This window comes from Balaenoptera physalus (assembly GCF_965194825.1).
Source record: "Balaenoptera physalus genome assembly, chromosome: X".
NCBI classification, from domain to species: domain Eukaryota; kingdom Metazoa; phylum Chordata; class Mammalia; order Artiodactyla; family Balaenopteridae; genus Balaenoptera; species Balaenoptera physalus.
This window is the reverse complement of record NC_138903.1, coordinates 105,370,060-105,388,965: the sequence shown is the minus strand read 5'-3', so window position 1 is coordinate 105,388,965 and position 18,906 is coordinate 105,370,060. Positions and strand designations below refer to the sequence as shown.

General features: G+C 38.6%; 1 protein-coding gene across 3 annotated transcripts; it reads left to right on the top strand.

The window, feature by feature from the left end:
- The first annotated feature begins 131 nt into the window (after nt 1-131).
- NKAP (NFKB activating protein) lies at nt 132-18,348 on the top strand. Of its 3 annotated transcripts, none has more exons than XM_082445572.1 (9): nt 132-657; nt 3,610-3,690; nt 7,934-8,004; nt 8,184-8,324; nt 9,975-10,038; nt 12,009-12,118; nt 12,216-12,291; nt 13,667-13,816; nt 16,881-18,348. In XM_082445572.1, the coding sequence occupies exons 1-9, from the start codon at nt 272-274 to the stop codon at nt 17,053-17,055; spliced, it is 1,254 nt and encodes a 417-aa protein (XP_082301698.1). In that variant the 5' UTR covers nt 132-271; the 3' UTR covers nt 17,056-18,348. The 3 variants fall into 3 exon arrangements, with proteins under 3 accessions (XP_082301698.1, XP_082301700.1, XP_082301699.1); XM_082445574.1 differs by having other exon boundaries at nt 13,667-13,835; XM_082445573.1 differs by lacking the exon at nt 3,610-3,690.
- The last annotated feature ends 558 nt before the right edge of the window (nt 18,349-18,906 follow it).

The window sequence follows — 18,906 nt, the reverse complement described above, 5'->3', positions numbered from 1 at the left end:
TTAGACTTGAGCAGCCTCACTCGGAACCCGAAGGATGAGCCGACCTGGTTGCCCCACCGGCTTCTTTATACGGATACACACATCCCGTCCCATTGGCAGGACCGCCTAGGTCCGGGGAAGGAATTTGAAGACGTACTCGGAACTGTTTCCAAGGTTTTATCAGGTTTGGGTGGTGTCGCGGCTGCTGGTCCTGGGAGCCAAGGCAACGGAGATCTTCCCAACTTGCGAGAGCGCCCCCTTCTCCCACGGCTTCGGGGACCCAGCAACAGCTATGGCTCCGGTGTCTGGCTCCCGCAGCCCGGAGTGGGAGGCCTCGGGCTCCGGGGGGAAGCGTCGCAGTTCGTCGAAGAGCCCTAAGCCCAGCAAATCCTCTCGCTCCCCGCGGGGCCGCCGCTCTCGCTCGCACTCTTGCTCTCGGTCCGGGGACCGGAATGGCCTTAGCCATCAACTGAGTGGCCCCAGCCAAGGCTCCCGAAACCAGTCCTACCGCTCCCGCTCGCGGTCACGCTCTCGAGAGCGGCCTTCCGCGCCGCGGGGCGCCCCTTTCGCTTCTGCCTCCTCGTCCGCCTATTATGGCGGCTACTCACGCCCCTACGGGAGCGACAAGCCATGGCCTAGCCTCCTGGACAAGGAGAGGGAAGAGAGCCTGCGGCAGAAGTGAGTGAGACGAACGCACCTTATCTTTCGTGAGCCCACCAGCCTTCAGTGTCCGATTTATCCTTCATCTTGCTCCCGACTATACCCATTTCGCTTTCTCTCCCTGACTTGCGCCCATTTTCATCCCCTCCTTCAGTCCACCCACGGTAACAGCTTATTCGCCTTTTCTACCCTAGGTTTTCACTCCTCCTCGGGCCCCTTCATCTAGTGCCCTGGGCCCTCGCAACCCCCTCCTGCCTCCTGGCTTGTAGCGGACATGGCCAAGAGCCTCAGACGTACCGGAATTATAGCATTTACTTGGTGTGTCGTTATCATTCGTGAGCATGTTTTATTCCCCACTAGACTGAGCTCACGGAAAGGAGGAGCCCGGTTTTATTGATCACAAAATTCACAGTGTCTAGCACTTTGTAGGCGCGCAACCACTGCTTGTTGAATGATCAAACGGGTTTGAGATGATAGGGTAAGTGAGTGGAATTGTTTTGTAGCGATTTGGGAAGGGTTGAGATTAAGTTTAAATTGGAGGGGAGGAAAACCTCTGAAACAAGATGTTTGAATAAATGTAGGAAAAGTGATCTGCTAAACTGTAGATTGGACTACACTGAGAAAGATCTTGTCAAGTGGTCTCAATCTTGACCATGAGAAATGAGGTCAGGGTGAGATCAGATCTCCTCTAATGAGACTGAGTATTGGAGTGGAAAATGAATAGTTTAAGAAGGAGAAAGGAAAAGGGTTATAATTATTGCTTTGTAAGTTTAAAAATTTTTTTTTACTTTTTAAAAATTGAATTATAGTTGATGTACAGTGTTTTAAGTTACAGGTGTACAATATAGTGATTCACAATTTTTAAAGGTTATACTTCATATATAGTTACTATATGCTTTGTAAGTCTTAATATCTAACACTTATTGGTTGTTAAATTGTGTATCAGTTACTGTACTGAGTGCTTTACCATACTGTATGTGTTTTTTTAAAAAAGCCAAGAAATTAAAAAGTGTAACAGGCATTTAGGAGCAGGTTAAGGTTCCAACAGCTGAGCGATGTCTTCATGAATCTTTTTCTTCCAGGAGTGGGAGGTAATAAAACGTAGTGATGAAGAGGACAGGCTCCAGAATCGGACTGCCTGAGTTTGAAGCCATCCTTTGCTGCTTAATAGTTGTGTGACCTTGGGCAAGTCACTTAACCTCTCTGAGTTTCATTTCTTCACCATTTAAAAGGGGATAAAATTAGCACGAAAGCTTTTTAAGAGTTGTAATGACTTAGTGCCCGGAACATAATAAATAGTCCTTAAGTGTTAGCTGTTAGTGTTTTGGGCATGGGAGCAGAAACAGTAAAAACAGCCCTGAGTTAGGTTGGAGACCTACTTTTCCAAATTAGAATTTCCAGAAAGTTACCCCCAGGCTGTGTCGATCAAAAAGCATCCAGTTTTCTTATTAGACATTCCTCACCAAAAGATGTCAGAATTCCTTGGATGAAATTTGCATTTGTACATTTAGAAGATAAATAATTTATCTGAAGAGTACAGATGAAGTCAGGTGGTGGGAGGGATAAGAACTTGACTGCTTGCTTTTTTCAGCCTGTCAGGCATTCTTTGTCCTATATGTATATATTCAAAGTTTGGCTATAAGTATGTCCCCTATTAGATTTTTTTAAAATCTTTATTGGAGTATAATTGCTTTACAATGGTGTATTAGTTTCTGCTTTATAACAAAGTGAATCAGCTATACATATACATATATCCCCATATCTCCTCCCTCCCACCCTCCCTATCCCACCCCGCTAGGTGGTCACAAAGCACCAAGCTGATCTCCGTGTGCTAGGCAGCTGCTTCCCACAAGCTATCTACTTTACGTTTGGTAGTGCATATATGTCCATGCCACTCTCTCGCTTCGTTCCAGCTAACACTTCCCACTCCTGGTGTCCTCAAGTCCATTCTCTATGGCTGCCTCTTTATTCCTGTCCTGCCCCTAGGTTCTTCAGAACCATTTTTTTTTTTTTTTAGATTCCATATATATATATGTGTTAGCATACGGTATTTGTTTTTCTCTTTCTCACTTACTTCACTCTGCATGACAGACTCCAGGTCCATGTTACTTCAAGTGGGAAACCTGAGTCTGACTCTGCATGATTACACCTTTTACCCTGAATAAAGAAGAAAAATAATTTATTTTGAAAAAATCAAACCAATTATATTTATTTTGTAACGTTTTTTTTTTTAAACAAGTGGCATCACAGCAGCTAAACTTTGAGGAATTAAGCCTTAGTTTTTTTGTGTTTTGTGTGTGTGTTTGTAAGTAATATCAAAAATTAAGAGACGAAATCACAAAACATAAGACAAAACAAAAAATTTTGTGTCTTCCAAGAGTAGATAGAGGATTTACTCCTTTTTGAAAAAGGAATTAAAGGGAAAACAGAAAACAAGTGCTGTATCTCATTGAGTACAGTTTTTGTCAAATAAAACTTTTCTTTCACTTTCAGAGCTCCTTTTATTTTCTACTTCTAATGCTTTGTTGTTATTTTCTTCATTAATTCCTGAGTTTCTGAAAACAGAAGGTTTGACCTTATCAAAAGTAGAGAATTCTCTTTACTTTCATAAGGATACATAAACAACTGAAGTTATTTCCAAATGTAAGACTGTCTCTGTCACATATTGCAGAAGATGAAAGGAGCAGTTAGGAGCTCTGTCATGCATGTGGCGGAAGGGACACACTCGACAGCCTCCCAGGCTGAATTTCTGGCCTGGCCTGTCAGGCTGTCTGTAGTCTGTACCATTTGATAGTACTGTCAGAACATCAGATCCTAAGTGTTGAGTTTACATTTAAACCAAGTTTTTATTAGTTTAAAGTTTAAACTGTAAAGGGAAAATGGAACTTAACTGGACTCCTTTGACTTTTATTATATATTTAGGAAACAGTTTAGCCATGGAATTATAATTTACCTGCTTATCTCTTCTAGGAGATTAAGTGAGAGAGAGAGGATTGGAGAATTGGGAGCTCCTGAAGTATGGGGACTTTCTCCAAAGAATCCAGAACCAGAGTAAGTGATTTAAAAATATATTTTTTAAATGCAACATTTGTTTAAATCCAGAGTCTATTGTCAAATTTTTTGTTAAGAACTTTAACTACAGCTCTTTTTTTTCCTCTTTCTTATGAGTTATGCTATTCTACTCCTTAAGTTTTAAAAACATTGAACATACCTAAGGATTAAAACATGCTCCTAGTGGATTTTAGCATGCTAATTGTTCTCTTTAAATTATAATTCATGAGGTGCTAATTTCCTATTCATAGAAGGGTTCAGTGTTGAAACAAATACTTTTATATTATTTTGAATTATTTTTTCTCAATCCAGTAATTGATTGCATGTCAGACATTAGCATTACAAAGCGTTTTTTAAAAATGAATATACTGATATGGGTTTGTTTAGTTTCCTGCATGCAGTATTGTTGAAGGCCTAATACTTTTTCTTTTTGCCTATTTTTTTTTCTCTTTGGTGCTATTCATAAGCTGCTTCTTCCCTCTCCTCTATTTCTGTGTTTTCTTTAGATTGAGTTGAGACAATGTGCTTGACAGGTAAACCTGTTATTTGTAACAGGGTGATAAAGCATTATTATCTGAGAGTTCTCTTTTCTTCTTAAAAAAATTATTTTTTCCCACCACCTGTTATTTTTTTTATTGAGGTATAATTGACATACAATATTAGTTTCAGGCATACAACATAATGATTTGATATTTGTATATATTGCAAAACAATCACCACAATAAGTCTGGTTAACATCCATTACCATACATAGTTATAAATTTTTTTTCTTGTGATGAGAACTTCTAAGATTTACTTTCTTAGCAGTTTTCAAATATGCAATACAGTATTATTATTATTTTATTTTTATTTTTGGCTGAGTTGGGTCTTTGTCGCTGCGCACGGGCTTTCTCTAGTTGCAGCGAGCGGGGGCTGCTCTTTGTTGCGGTGCGCGGGCTTCTCATTGCGGTGGCTTCTCTTGTTGCAGAGCACGGGCTCTAGGCGTGCGGGCTTCAGTAGTTGCGGCTCGCGGGTTCTAGAGCGCAGGCTTAGTAGTTGTGGCGCATGGGCTTAGTTGCTCCGCAGCACATGGGATCTTCCCGGACCAGGGCTCGAACCCGTGTCCTCTGCATTGGCAGACGGATTCTTAACCACTGTGCCACCAGGGAAGCCCCAGTATTATTAACTGTAGTCGCCATGCTATACATTACATCCCCAGGACTTATTTATTCTATAACTGGAAGTTTGTACTTTTTTATACCCTTCACACATTTTACCCATGCCCCACCCTCTGGCAACCATCATTCTGTTCTCTGTGTCTGTGAGCTTGGTGGTTTTTTGTTTTTTAGAGTTCACATATAAGTGAGATCATATGATATTTGTCTTTCTCTGTCTGACTTATTTCATTTAGCAAATGCCCTCACAGTCCATTCATGTTGTCTAAAATGGCAAGATTCTTTCTTTTTTAAGGATGAATAATATTCTACTGTGGGGTATGTGTGTGTGTATATTTCTCACAGTTCTTTTTTATCCATTCATCTGTTAGTGGATATTTGGTTGTTTCTATATCTTGGCTATTGTAAATAATGCTGCAATGAGCATGAGAATGCAGATATATCTTTGAGATACTGATTTCATTTCCTTCAGATATATATCCAGAAGTGGGATTGTTGGATTATATGGTAGTTCAATTTTTAATTTTTTGAAGAACCTCCGTACTGAATTCTGTAATGGCTGTACCAATTTATACTCCCACTAACAGGGTACAAGTGTTCCCTCTTCTCCACATCCTCACCAACACTTGTTACCTCCTGTCTCTTTGATAATATTCATCCTAACAGGTGTGAAGTGATATCTCATTTTGGTTTTGATTTGCATTTCCCTGATCATTAGTGATGTTGAGCATCTTTTTATGTACCTGTTGGCCATCTGTGTGTCTTCTTTGGAAAAATGTCTATTCAGATCCTCTGCCTATTTTTAAATCACATTGTTTGTTTGCTGTTGAGTTGTATGAGTTCTTTATATATTTTGGATATTAACCCCTCATCAGATATGATTTGCAAATATTTTCTCCCATTCAGTAGGTTGCCTTTTCATTTTGTTGATGGTTTCCTTTGCTGTGCAGAAGCTTTTTAGTTTGATATAGTCACGTTTATTGATTTTTGCTTTTGTTACCTTTGCTTTTGGTGTCAAATCCAAAAAATCATTGCCAAGACCTATGTCAAGGAGCTTACCACCTATGTTTTCTTCTAGCAGTTTTATGGTTTCAGGTTTTACATTCAAGTCTTTAATCCATTTTGAGTTAATGTTTGTGTAATGGTGTAAGATAGTGGTCCATTTCCTTCTTTTGCATGTAGCTATCCAGTTTTCCCAGCACCATTTATTGAACAGACTGTCCTTTCCTCATTGTATATTATTGGCTCCTTTGCCATAAATTAATTGACCATATATACATGGATTTATTTCTGGGCTATCTGTTTTGTTCCATTGATCTATATGTCTGTTTTTATGGCAGTACCATACTGTTTTGATTACTGTAGCTTTGTAGTATAGTTTGAAATCAGGGAGCATGATGCCTCGAGCTTTGTTCTTCTTGCTCAAAATTGCTTTGGCTATTCAGGGTCTTTTGTGGTTTCATGCAGATTTTAGGACTGTTTGTTCTATTTCTGTGAAAAAATACCGTTGGAATTTTGGTAGGAGTTTCATTGAATCTGTAGATTGCTTTGGGTAGTATGGATATTTTAACAATATTAATTCTTCCAATATGTGAGCATAGAAAATCCATTTCTTTGTGTCTTCTTCAATTTATTTCATCAATGTCTTATAGTTTTCAGTGTACAAGTCTTCCACTTCCTTGGTTAAATTTATTTCTAGGTATTTTATTCTTTTTGATGGAATTGTTTTCTTAGTTTCATTTTCTGATAATTCGTTATTAGTGTATAGAAATGCAACGAATTTCTGTGTATTGATTTTGTATCCTGAAACTTTACTGAATTCATTTATTGGTGCTGAGTCTTTTGGTGGAGTCTTTGGGATTTTCTATATATAGTATCATGTCATCTGCAAATAATGACAGTTTTACTTCTTCCTTTCCAATTTGGATGCCTTTTATTTCTTGTTCTTGCCTAATTGCTCTGGCTAGGACTTCCAATACTATGTTGAATAAAAGTGGTGAGAGTGGGCATCCTTGTCTTGTTTAGCTTTTCACCATTGAGTATGATGTTAACTGTGGGCTTGTCATATATTGTCTTTATTATGTTGAGATACTGAAACTTGTTCTAACAGATACCTTTAAAATACTCAAAGAGGGCTTCCTGGTGGTGCAGTGGTTAAGAATCTCCCTGCCAATACAGGGGACATGGGCTCGAGTCCTGGACCGAGAAGATCCCACATGCCACGGAGCAACTAAGCCCGTGTGCCACAACTACTGAGCCTGCGCTCTAGAGCCCGTGCGCCACAACTACTGAAGCCCACGTGCCTAGAGCCTGTGCTCTGCAACAAGGGGAGCCATCGCAATGAGAAGCCCGCACACCGCAACAGAGAGTAGCCCCTGCTCGCCAAAACTAGAGAAAGCCCGCGTGCAGCAACAAAGACCCAACGCAGCCAAGAATAAAAATAAATAAATAAATTTATTTATTTTAAAAGAATACTCAAAGAATTAGAGTTGAAAGGAATCCTAAATATAATTTTCTAGGCAATTTCTAAATTATTCCAGATGTGATCTTCAGAGGAAAAGACCGTGATATGGAAATTCCCTTTTTAAGCTACTGTAGAATGTTAATAATACTCATTTTCAGAATTCTCTTAAAACAGGATGAAATCTCTATAGCTGTAGTGTGTTAGATTCTTGCTCTGGGGAGACAGAACAGTTGCTGCTCTACCGTATGTCTGTTCCTCAAGTAGAATGAAATTATGAAGTCTTCCCTCAGCCTTCTTATCTCCAGTTTCTCTCTCTTTCCTTATGGTTCCTGCTTCCCTGCATTTGCCTTGTGGTTTCTTCGAAAATATAAATCCTTCATGCTGCTTTCAGTGTGAATAGCATTTTGTTAACTCGAAAGCTTTATGCAAATGTAAGTGATTATTCTACTATTATGAAGGTGGTTGGCCGATAAGCTATACTGTTAAAAAAGCAGTCCGGTGCTGGCTTTGAATGGTTCTTAGACAATCAATTTGTTATTGAAAAATTTTAAGTGTATATTTTTATACTCTGTGGTCCATATTTTATCACTTTTCTGATTCTTACTACAATTTTCTTTAAATTCAGCTCTGATGAACATACACCAGTAGAGGACGAAGAGCCAAAGAAAAGCACCACTTCGGCTTCTACTTCAGAAGGTATTTTTTAAATATAGGACTTTTTTATTGAGAAGTTTAAAAAATACGTTTATAAATAGTTGAACATTAGACTTTACTCATCGCCTGTCATCAATTCCTTTTCAGTATTTTTAATACAATAAAATTGATGCTCAGAAACACTTCTTTAGAAGTTAGTTTTTTATTTGTATTTTATGTAGAAGAAAAGAAGAAGAAGAAGAAGTCTAATCATTCAAAAGAAAGACCCAAGAAAAGGAGGAAGAAAAAATCATCTAAAAGAAAACACAAGAAGTATTCTGATGATAGTGACAGTGACTCTGATTCTGAAACAGACTCCAGTGGTAAGAAAGCCAACATCCTTCTGTGAGCCTTGCTTCAAAACTAGTTGTACTTCTTGAAAGCTTATTTTAGAAGAAGGTTCTTAAAAACAGTAATAGCCAAGAGTTTTGAACACTCACTGACTTTGTGTTGGGCACCCTGCTAAGTGCTTGATATGCATTATTGCTATTTAATCCACACAGTCACTGTAGGACACATCTTAGAGATGGAGAAATGGAGGCCCAGAGCAGGTTATAAGTACTGCACCCAAGGCCACACAGTTGGGATTCAAACCTAAGCCATGTGACTACAGATTGGTTGTGTGTAGCTGTACAAGGCATGTGGCACCGAACCAAGTTGGGGTTAGTCTGTGACACGTGTGGTGCCAAACCAAGCCACAGGGGGCTGCCTCAGCCCAGTGGAGCGGCTCTTTTGTGAGATTCTCACACTCAGTGGGCGCCTTTGTGCAATTTTCAAAAAGGTGCACCACAGGGGACTCCCTCAGGCCAGCAGCTGATTTAGGTGTCACACTTCCTGTGGGGCAGCACATCACAAAAAAGCCGCCTTTTTGCGCCCTCTCCTGGCTGATGACTGACAGAGGGTGCCTCCTCTGGGGACACGTTACACTAAGGCACCCCTTCCTCTGATGTCACCTGGGTTTCCTGGCCCTCACTGTCACCTTTCTTCCTCACTGCTGGAAGGCTGAGCTTTCTTGAAGCGCAAATCTGAGCATGGCGGTCCCTACTTAAAATCCTTCCGCAGTTCTCCATGGCCTTCAGGGTAAAGTCAGATCCCGATTGATCTCTCGCATCACACGTACCCTGTGGCTCTCCTGCAGCGTCCTCTTTGGCCTAAGAATGACTTTCCATCTCCTTGATACTGCACGTCCTTTCTCTTGACTCTGTCGCTTGACGCAGAGAGTCCATCTGCCTACAATGCCGGTCTCTCCCTGCACGCGGCTTGGCTTACTCATTGCTATGATGGGCATGCATTACTTTTGTAATGAAACTGATTTTAAAAAGAACTAGCTTAAGAGTCACCTTTTCCTGGTCAACCGTTCCTCAGCCACCCTCCCCAAATCAGCCTGATTTTGAGACTCCTCTGTATGCCCAGAGCACCCCATGCTTCCCTCTCACTCAGATTCTACTTGCCTCTTTCCCTGTGTCTCCTCCACTAGAATGAGCTCCTGGAAAGCAAACCCCCAAACACACACATCATGAAAATACTCAAACACTGAGAAAAGTAAAGGGAGTAGTATTATTAATGCCATGTACAGTACTTGTCACTCAGGTTTAACATTTGTTAGCATTTTGACATACCTGCTTCAGATAGGGATTTTTTTGTTGAGATAGTCAAGGTAAATTACAAATACCACACTGCCACCCTAAATATTTCTGTATACACCTCTAAACAATAAGGACATTTTTGTATCTAACCACAATACTATTATCTCATGCAATAAGGTTAATAATAATACCCTATATAACCAAATGCAATTTTAATTTCTATGTCCCCCGTGCCTAGCACATTTCCTAACAAGTAGAAATAAATGTTTGAATGAATTTGAATGAATGAATTTCTCTGTAACAACAATTGGAAGAGTAATAAGATATTTATCTACTCAAGAGTATTGGGGTTTTAGAATTAAAAATTTTTTTAATTATAATTTGCAGATGGAGATACAAAAAGGAGAGCAAAGAAAGCCAAGAAAAAGGAAAAGAAGAAGAAACGCAGATCGTCAGTTTTTTTCTTTAATTTTTATTATGGAAAAGTTCAAAAATATAGAAAATTATATAAAATAGTGTAATGGACCTCCATGTAACCATCACCCAGCTTGAACAAGTATCAACTCATTGGCAGTCTCTAATGCCCGCCCCGCCATTATTTTGAAACCAATACCAGATATCATTTCATCCATAAAGCTGCGAGTTTCTCTAAAAGATAGGCATTCTTTAAAAAAAAAAAAAAAGTACAATACTGTTAATCCGCCTAAAATGTTTAACAGTAATTGTTCATTCAATTCTCAGTAGTTTTTGGTATAGTTTATTCAAATTAGGATCCAAACAATGTACATAAATTGTGATTGGTTGATATGTCTCTTACATCTCTTTAAATAGATAGCTTCCCCTTCCCTTTTTGTTCCTGCAGTTTTTTTGTAGCAGAAACAAAATCATTTGTCCTGGAGGGTTTCCTGCGGTATGGATTTTGCTGGTTGTATTCTTACAGTGTTCTTTTAACATGTTTTCTATCCTTTGTATTTCCTGTAGATTGACAGTTAGGTCTAGACACTTGATAAGGTTCAGATTTGAGTTTCTGGCAGGAATACTTCATAGGCGGTGCTGTGTACTTGCAGCAGGAGGCAGATAATGTCTGGTTATCTCTTTTTGTCATATTAACCGGCATCAGTAGTCATTGTCTAGGTCCCTTATATCATTGCCAAGTGGTGATGGTCTACTTCTGGCTTTCTTTCTTCATGTATTAGGTAGAATAATTCTATATGAGAAACCTACCCTCATTAACTATTTGGTTACTCTGAAGTGTAGTTGGTATAGTAAGGGCAGAATAATTGCTTACTTTTTTTGTTTTATGAGTTTTCAAAATAATGAGTTGGGGTTTTTTAGTATCATTATGAACCCAAGGATTCAAACATATTTGATGTATTTTAATCCATTACACTGAAAATTGTTGATGTTCAAATTGGTAAGAGCTGTTTTTTATTTTTTTTAATTTTTTTTAATAAATTTATTTATTTTATTTATTTTTTTTTGGCTGCATCGGGTCTTCGTTGCTGTGCGCGGACTTTCTCTAGTTGCAGTGAGCGGGGGCTACTCTTTGTTGCTGTGCGCGGGCTTCTCATTGTGGTGGGTGGCTTCTCTTGTTACGGAGCATGGTCTCTAGGTGCACGGGCTTCAGTAGCTGTGGCATGCGTGCTTCAGTAGTTGTGGTTCGTGGGCTCCAGAGCGCAGGCTCACTAGTTGTGGCGCACGGGCTTAGTTGCTCCGTGGCATGTGGGATCTTCCCAGACCAGGGCTCGAACCCATGTCCCCTGCATTGGCTGGCGGATTCTTAACCACTGCGCCACCAGGGAAACCCAAGAGCTGTTTTTTAAACTGCTTTATTTCTGCTACCTTTCTACAACATGAGAACTGTATTTTATTGTTCCCTTAGGGATCTTTTTTTAAAAAAAAATAAATTTATTTATTTATTTATTTTTGGCTGCATTGGGTCTTCGTTGCTGTGCGCGGGCTTTCTCTAGTTTTGGCGAGCAGGGGCTACTCTTCGTTGCAGTGCCCGCGGGCTTATTGCGGTGGCTTCTCTCGTTGCGGCACACGGGCTCTAGAGCACAAGCTCAGTAGTTTTGGCGCGTGGGCGCTAGAGTGCAGGCTCAGTAGTTGTGGTGCACGGGCTTACTTGCTCTGTGGCATGTGGGATCTTCCCGGACCAGGGCTCGAACCCGTGTCCCCTGCATTGGCAGGCAGATTCTTAACCACTGTGCCACCAGGGAAGCCCCGGGATCTTTTTTTTTATAGTGAAACATGATTTGGTTAAATAAGTTAGATTTTTTTAATTAAAGTTCTTCTCTAATAAGTTTGAATTAGCTGAGCATCCAGATCATTTCAGTCAGTCCTTCATTGCCTTGAAAAAAATAAGATGCCCTTTAGCATGGGAATATTAAATCAATTTATATCAAATTATAATCATTACAGGAAGAAATATAAGAAAAAGAAGTCTAAGAAGAGCAGAAGAGATTCCAGTGATTCAAGTTCTAAAGAGTCCCAAGAAGAGTTTCTGGAGAATCCCTGGAAGGATCGATCAAGTAGGTTCTTCTGATAGACTTCGACTCAGAACAGATAAAACATTAAATTAACTGATTAGTCAAAATGTGAATATGTTTCTGAACATCTTTTGTGCAGAGCCTGAAGAACCCTCAGATTTGATTGGCCCAGAGGCTCCCAAAACACTTGCCTCTCAAGATGATAAACCTTTGAAGTAAGTTAAGAGTGTGTTTATAATCTCTAAAGTACCGTACCCAAAAGTATGGTCCTAACTTCCTCTTCCAAGCTTATCTTCCTCTACTCCCTTATTTAGATGCCAGGTTCCAACTGAGCTGAACTAAAACTTCCCTGTATTCACTGTGCACTTTCACCTTATTTCTCCCCCCAGTGTGCCTTCCCTTCTTTCCCCAGCCCTGATTTCTTTACTACCCCCAATTTCTTCCTGTTAAAATGCTTAACATTCTTCAAAGCCCTTTTCAAAAGGAGGGGGCATATGCTGATTCCCAATATCTTCCCGCCACAGGTAGGTGTGATTCCTACCCCTCTTTATTTTTTATTTATTTATTTTTTTACTTTGTTTTATTTTTTTTATTTATTTGTTTGTTTGTTTGTTTTGGCTGCGTTGGGTCTTCCTTGCTGCACGCAGGCTTTCTCTAGTTGCAGCGAGCGGGGGCTACTCTTCGTTGCTGTGCACGGGCTTCTCATTGCGGTGGCTTCCCTTGTTGCAGAGTACGGGCTCTAGGTGCACTGGCTTCAGTAGTTGTGGCACACGGGCTCAGTAGTTGTGGCTCGTGGGCTCTAGAGCGTAGGCTCAGTAGTTGTGGCGCACGGGCTTAGTTGCTCCACGGCATGTGGGATCTTCCCGGACCAGGGATCGAACCCATGTCCCCTGCATTGGCAGGTGGATTCTTAACCACTGCACCACCAGGGAAGTCCTCCTACCCCTCTTTAATCCTTTAGTCCTCATAGCGTTTTCTTTCTTTTGTGCAATGTGTTATATATTCTACGTTGTATTAGTGTTATATTCTTATTAATATGTAAGTGCCATAAGAACAGAGATTATTTTTATATTACAAGCTTTGAGTTTAATAGCTATTCAAGAAGAATTCAGTGAATTGAATGAAGGGATGGTAGTTTTCAAAGTCCCCTTGAATGAAAGTTATTTGAGAACCGTTACTGTATAGCATTATTATTGGTTATAAGTCTAATAAATATGTTAATTTGAGATATATTATTTCTTTACTTTTTTTTTTAAAGGGAAAAAGGTAAAAGGAATTTGCTGGAGGCAGAAGCAATAAAGGCAATACCTGTGGGGAAAATTGATCCATAATTGTAAACCATGAGTATATGCTCACTAACATCAGTTCTTTTATTCTTCCAAAGTACCTCTGCATTTTTGGGTTAGTGATATAGGTCACAGTCAGTGCAGTGTTCCCTAGTTAAGTTAAAGTAATTTACATTGGGCTTCCCAGCATGCTGCCCAGCAACTGTTATTCCTACTGTTCTCTGAGAGAAATGGTTTTTTGTGCTCTCTTTAGATGATGAACTTTTTATAATGAACCTTTTCTGAATTCTATATTACTTTGTAGCTACGGCCATGCTCTGTTACCTGGTGAAGGTGCAGCTATGGCTGAGTATGTAAAAGCTGGAAAACGTATCCCACGAAGAGGTGAAATTGGCTTGACAAGTGAAGAAATTGCATCATTTGAATGCTCGGGTTACGTAATGAGTGGTAGCAGGTATGTTCTTGGCATTGAGGTCAGTTTCCTTTCTCACTACCAAAATTATATTTTGGTGACAGATTTTCATTAAGTGACCATTCCTGTTGAAAAGTAAAGTATAAATATTGGTTTAATATTGGTTTTGTTAGTATAAATATAGTTGTCTAAAATTCCAAGTAGGTATGCAACTCGGCTGTGTCTCCAACTTCAAAGAATCAGTCTTTTCAGTGTCCTTTTCTAATCCATATTTTGGTACAGATAGTTTATCCTCCGGAGGATATAGTTAAATTCAGCTATTTATCACTGCCCCACGAGGAATGTGGCATTCTGGTAGTTAGGAAAGCATTTACATAAGACAGTGTTTCCTGTTTTCTGAGTTTGTCTCTAGTTCTCTGTGGAGTCAGAGAACGTGGACTCTCTAGTTCTCTGGACTCTGAGAATGAAGAGCAGAAAAGGATTATGACAGAGAACAGAGATCAGTTTTAGCATGAGAAAAGGAATACAAAATTGGGAAGAGAAAGCAAAGTCCCAGGAAGAGCAAGGAGAGTGAACTAATAGGGTATCAGTACCAAGATCAAACTGAATTTTGGATTTTTTAAAACTTCATAAACTTTTAAAAGTGGGTAAACATTTTTAAGTGAAATTGGAGGCAAATATTTGTGGAACCCCTGAAGCATCTCCAGAATCTTGGAATTCTGAGGACTGATATTTGAAAACATTATACCTAAGGACTAGTAAGACAAGAAAAAGAAATTAGAGGCATAAGAATTAGAACAGAGGATATAACACTGTCATTTTTTGTGAATGATATGATTTTTTACATAGAAAATCCTAAAGAATCTTCAGATGAATTACAAATAATAGGAAGGTTTAACAAATAGTTGGATATAATGTTAATACCCAAAAATCAATTGCATTTTTATGTACCAGCAACAAAGAACTGGAAAATGTAGTTAAATAAAAAGAAAACATTTATAATAGTATCAGAGAATATGAAGGACTTAGGAATAAATCTTCACAAAAGATGTCCAAGACCTTTACAGGGAAAACTATAAGACATTATTAAGAGACATTAAAGAAGACCTAAATAAATGGAGAGGTATCATGTTCATGAATAGGAAGGCAATATTGTAAAGTTGTCAGTTCTTCCAAAATTAATCTGTAGATTCAGTGCAGTTCCAATCAAAATCACAACTGAGATTTTCATGAAACGTAATAAGATGGTTCTAAAATTTATATGTTAGACTAGAGGGCCAAGAATAGCCATCTTACTTCTGAAGAAGAGCAGGAAGGTGATTTGCCCTACCATATATGAGGGCTTATTATGAAGCTTGCAGCACTTTGGAAGAGTGGCGTAGCAAATGAACTGTTCAATGGAATAAAGTACAGAGCCCAGGGGCAGAGCCATACATGTATGGAACTTTGTTATATGAAAGAGCTGGTATGTCAGATCAGCGGGGAAAGAATGAACTAGGCAATAAATGGATCAGGAAGAAAATGGTTATCTGTATGGAAAAAGATGAAAGTAGAACCCTGTATCACCATATTTAAAAATCATTGCAGCTAGATCAGGAGTTAAACGTCAAAAACAACTTTAATACTCTTAGTATAAAATATGAGGAGATTTCTATTAGATCTTGGGGTGGGGAAGTATTTCTTAAAGAAGGCCAAAAAAAATGCACTAACTATAAAATAATATATTGATAAATTTGCCTGAGTTAAAAATAAGAACTTTTGTTTATCAAAAGACATCTTAAAATAAGTAAAAAGACAAGTTCCAAGCTGGGATGAGATCTTGTAATACACACAACTGATAGTTAGTATTGAGAGTATTTAAAGAATACCTATAAACAATCCAAAAGAAAAGTGGGAAAATGACACAAACAGGCATTTGTCAGAAGGAAAAAATATATGGCCTACACATACAAAAAAGATGTTCGTTATCATTGGAAATGGAAATCAACATATGGAAATACCATTTTACACCCATTTGATAGAGGTAAGTTCAAAGTTCTAACAATTCCAAGCATTTGAGAGGATGTGGATCCACAGGCTCTCTTAAGTATTGCCAGTGGTGGTATAAATCAGTACAACGATTTTGGAAAACATTCTGACATTATCTTGGGAAGTTGAGCATTCACATATTTTATGACCCAGCAACTCCATACCTACATACCCAAGAGAATCTTTCCCATGTACTAGGAGATGTGTACATTGATGTTTATTACAGCATCATTCACATGGCACTTTCCGTTCCAGATAAACTACTCACTATACCCTGAGCAACCTAAATACATTGTCGTCTCCTTGACTTACCACCTGCCACTCCCCCACCTTCACACTAACCTGAAATGATCCTCCCCTCTTCTCCTTACTCAGTTTGCTCTGTTTTTCTAGGCATAGTTCAAGCTTCATCTTGAATTGATTGTGTAGGATTGGGTACATATACATAAAAGAGGCAGGTTTTCATGAAGTTTTCCTTCTATATAGGCAGACCTTTTGAAGATGATGTAAGAGTTTCCCTCTGCCTCGACCCCTATACTTTCCTGATTTGGTCCTTGTGCTAAAATCCCTTCTTTCTTTTCTTTGAGCTGCAACTGAATTCTAAGGAAGTTAAATCCACCCACAAAACTCACCCAAAAATTCGATTGTAGATTTAAACCTGGTTCTTTTGGTTGTATGATAAATTAGAACTTTGAAGAAGTTCCACCTGCTAGATGACAACTTAAATCTTATCTATCCTACTGTCAGGTCTACATATCACTTAGGAAGTTTAATAATTTGCCTGTTCCTAGTTGTTTTACTGGAAATAACAGAACCAGACTTAGGCCCTTAGTATTTGAAATTAATAACATTCACCCTATTGACAGAACCGCAGAGATCATTATTTGAATACTAGAAATGAATCAAAGGACATGTCAGCAGATAAAATGAATGATCTTTTGAAAATCTAACTCATTACAGAAACAGTTTCTATTTGTCGGCTTTTTAAATAGACTACTCTGTATTACGAAAGGATTAGTGAGGAAGCACTATGAAAATAATTACTGAGAAATTAAGCCAAAAATAAAATTATCTCCAGGCATCGCCGAATGGAGGCTGTGCGACTGCGAAAAGAGAACCAGATCTATAGTGCTGATGAGAAGAGAGCCCTTGCATCCTTTAACCAAGAAGAGAGACGAAAGAGAGAAAACAAGATTCTGGCCAGTTTTCGAGAGATGGTATACAGAAAAACTAAAGGGAAAGAGGACAAATAAGGATTTTCTGATTGTTCATCAGACATTTTTAACAACAAAAAAGAAAGTTTGGGTTCCATATATACACACAAAAAGATTATCAAGATCTGAAGAAGCTTTACAGTGCTATACTGTGCCTTCTATTTAATTCTTTCAGTCCTTCTATAAAAAGCTGCTTATTGATGTAACTTTAGCAAGCTCTTTGGGTTATTTTGGATTGACCAAAACAACCTTCTGGTTTAAAAATCCAAATTATGAATGAAACTCTACTGTGTTGGGGGAGGTGGCATTGAGAGAAGGTGCTGGTGAGGTGAGAAACTGAACTCACACCATGGGACAGTGCTCCCATTAGCTCTACATGGTGCCCACTCCCCAACCCATCCCAACTGAACTTGTGAGAAATTATCATTCCTCTATGTTGAATGTGTTATAAATGGACTTGATAGAAACACACAGGAGGCCACTTTTGTTACCAAAATGAAGGCATGGCTGAAAAAAGCAAATCTGGAATTTGAAGGTTGACTTGTATATTACAATATTATTGTCAGCTCTGGAAGTAATGTATTTTGATTTTAGTCCCTACCTCCACCCCAAAACCAACAAACAAACCAAAAAGCAAACTAACCCACAGACTTGTTGAATTGAAAATGTGAACATTAGTTTTAAAATTCTTAATAGGTTAATTAAAAATGGTTATTTCAAATATAAAATATTGGGAAGTCTCCTGTTGTGCCAGTGTAAGTACATTATTTCCCTTTGAGCTGTGTTTAGATCATTATTTGAATACTAGAAATGGATGGGAGTCAACAATGGTCAGGAGTTTAATAAGGAAAAATATAATGAGTCATTGTTTTCATTGTTTTAACTTGGTTGCTTCATAAGGATGAAGCTAAAATGATGTTAAACGTTTTTAAAGTCTGTCCTTTGTAATAAGCAGATTTCATTTTAAGCATTGCTAAACTTTTCAGTTTATTTTTTACATCTGTCATTCAGTTTAATCTGTAACTTCATATAGAACCCCTCACTTTCTCACTTTTTTATGGCTACTGTTGGCTTTTAAGTTTGGGAGAAATGGAAAATTCTGGGACTGTGAGATCGTGATCTTTTTCCTTCCCTCCTTTTGTTAAAGTTTAGTTGTTAGGACATACGAGCGAAGGGGGGAGGGGATAGTAGAAGTTTTGGCTGTTTTTGTTAAGGTTGTTTTGAGCTGCATTATTATGTGCCTAGGATAAATTTAAATTATCTGAGTGATGGGGAATTTCTGACTTTGCTGTTATAAAATGCCCTCTCTCCTTACAATAAAGTTTTTTTTTTTTTTAAAAAAGGTGTTTTTTTTTGAAGAGAACACTGCATTTATTTAACCCCATAAATTATAACATCTTAACACATGTAAAATTTTTGTATTTTTAAAGTGCTTTGAAAGATATTTTTTTTAACAAGTGGAAAATAATGTTCTTTAAAAGACATCAAACTTTTAGTGGAAAATGATATTACCAGAAGCATGTAAGGATTTGTTCATCCTCTTCAAGAAATGGGATTTTTATGTAAAATATATATGTAGCACTGAATGCCAAAATGATGGGTATGTGTGGTTGGAATTAAAAATGAGATTTGCTAATAAACCCATCGGGATGGTGTCTTAAGTCAAGAACGACCTTGAGAGGGGAGAGGGAGGGGCGTTGGGTAATCAGTGCTTCCGGAGGTGAACTTCCTTGCCTTGTGATGGGTTTGAGTTAGTGGTCAGGACAGCCATTCAGACTGACAGTCCCCCGAACTTCTGCGGCTTCAGTGACAGGGACAGGAATGTGGTTGACTTGAATATTCTTCAGGCAGCCAAAAAAGGATTTCCACGCAGGAAGCTTCAGGGTTTTC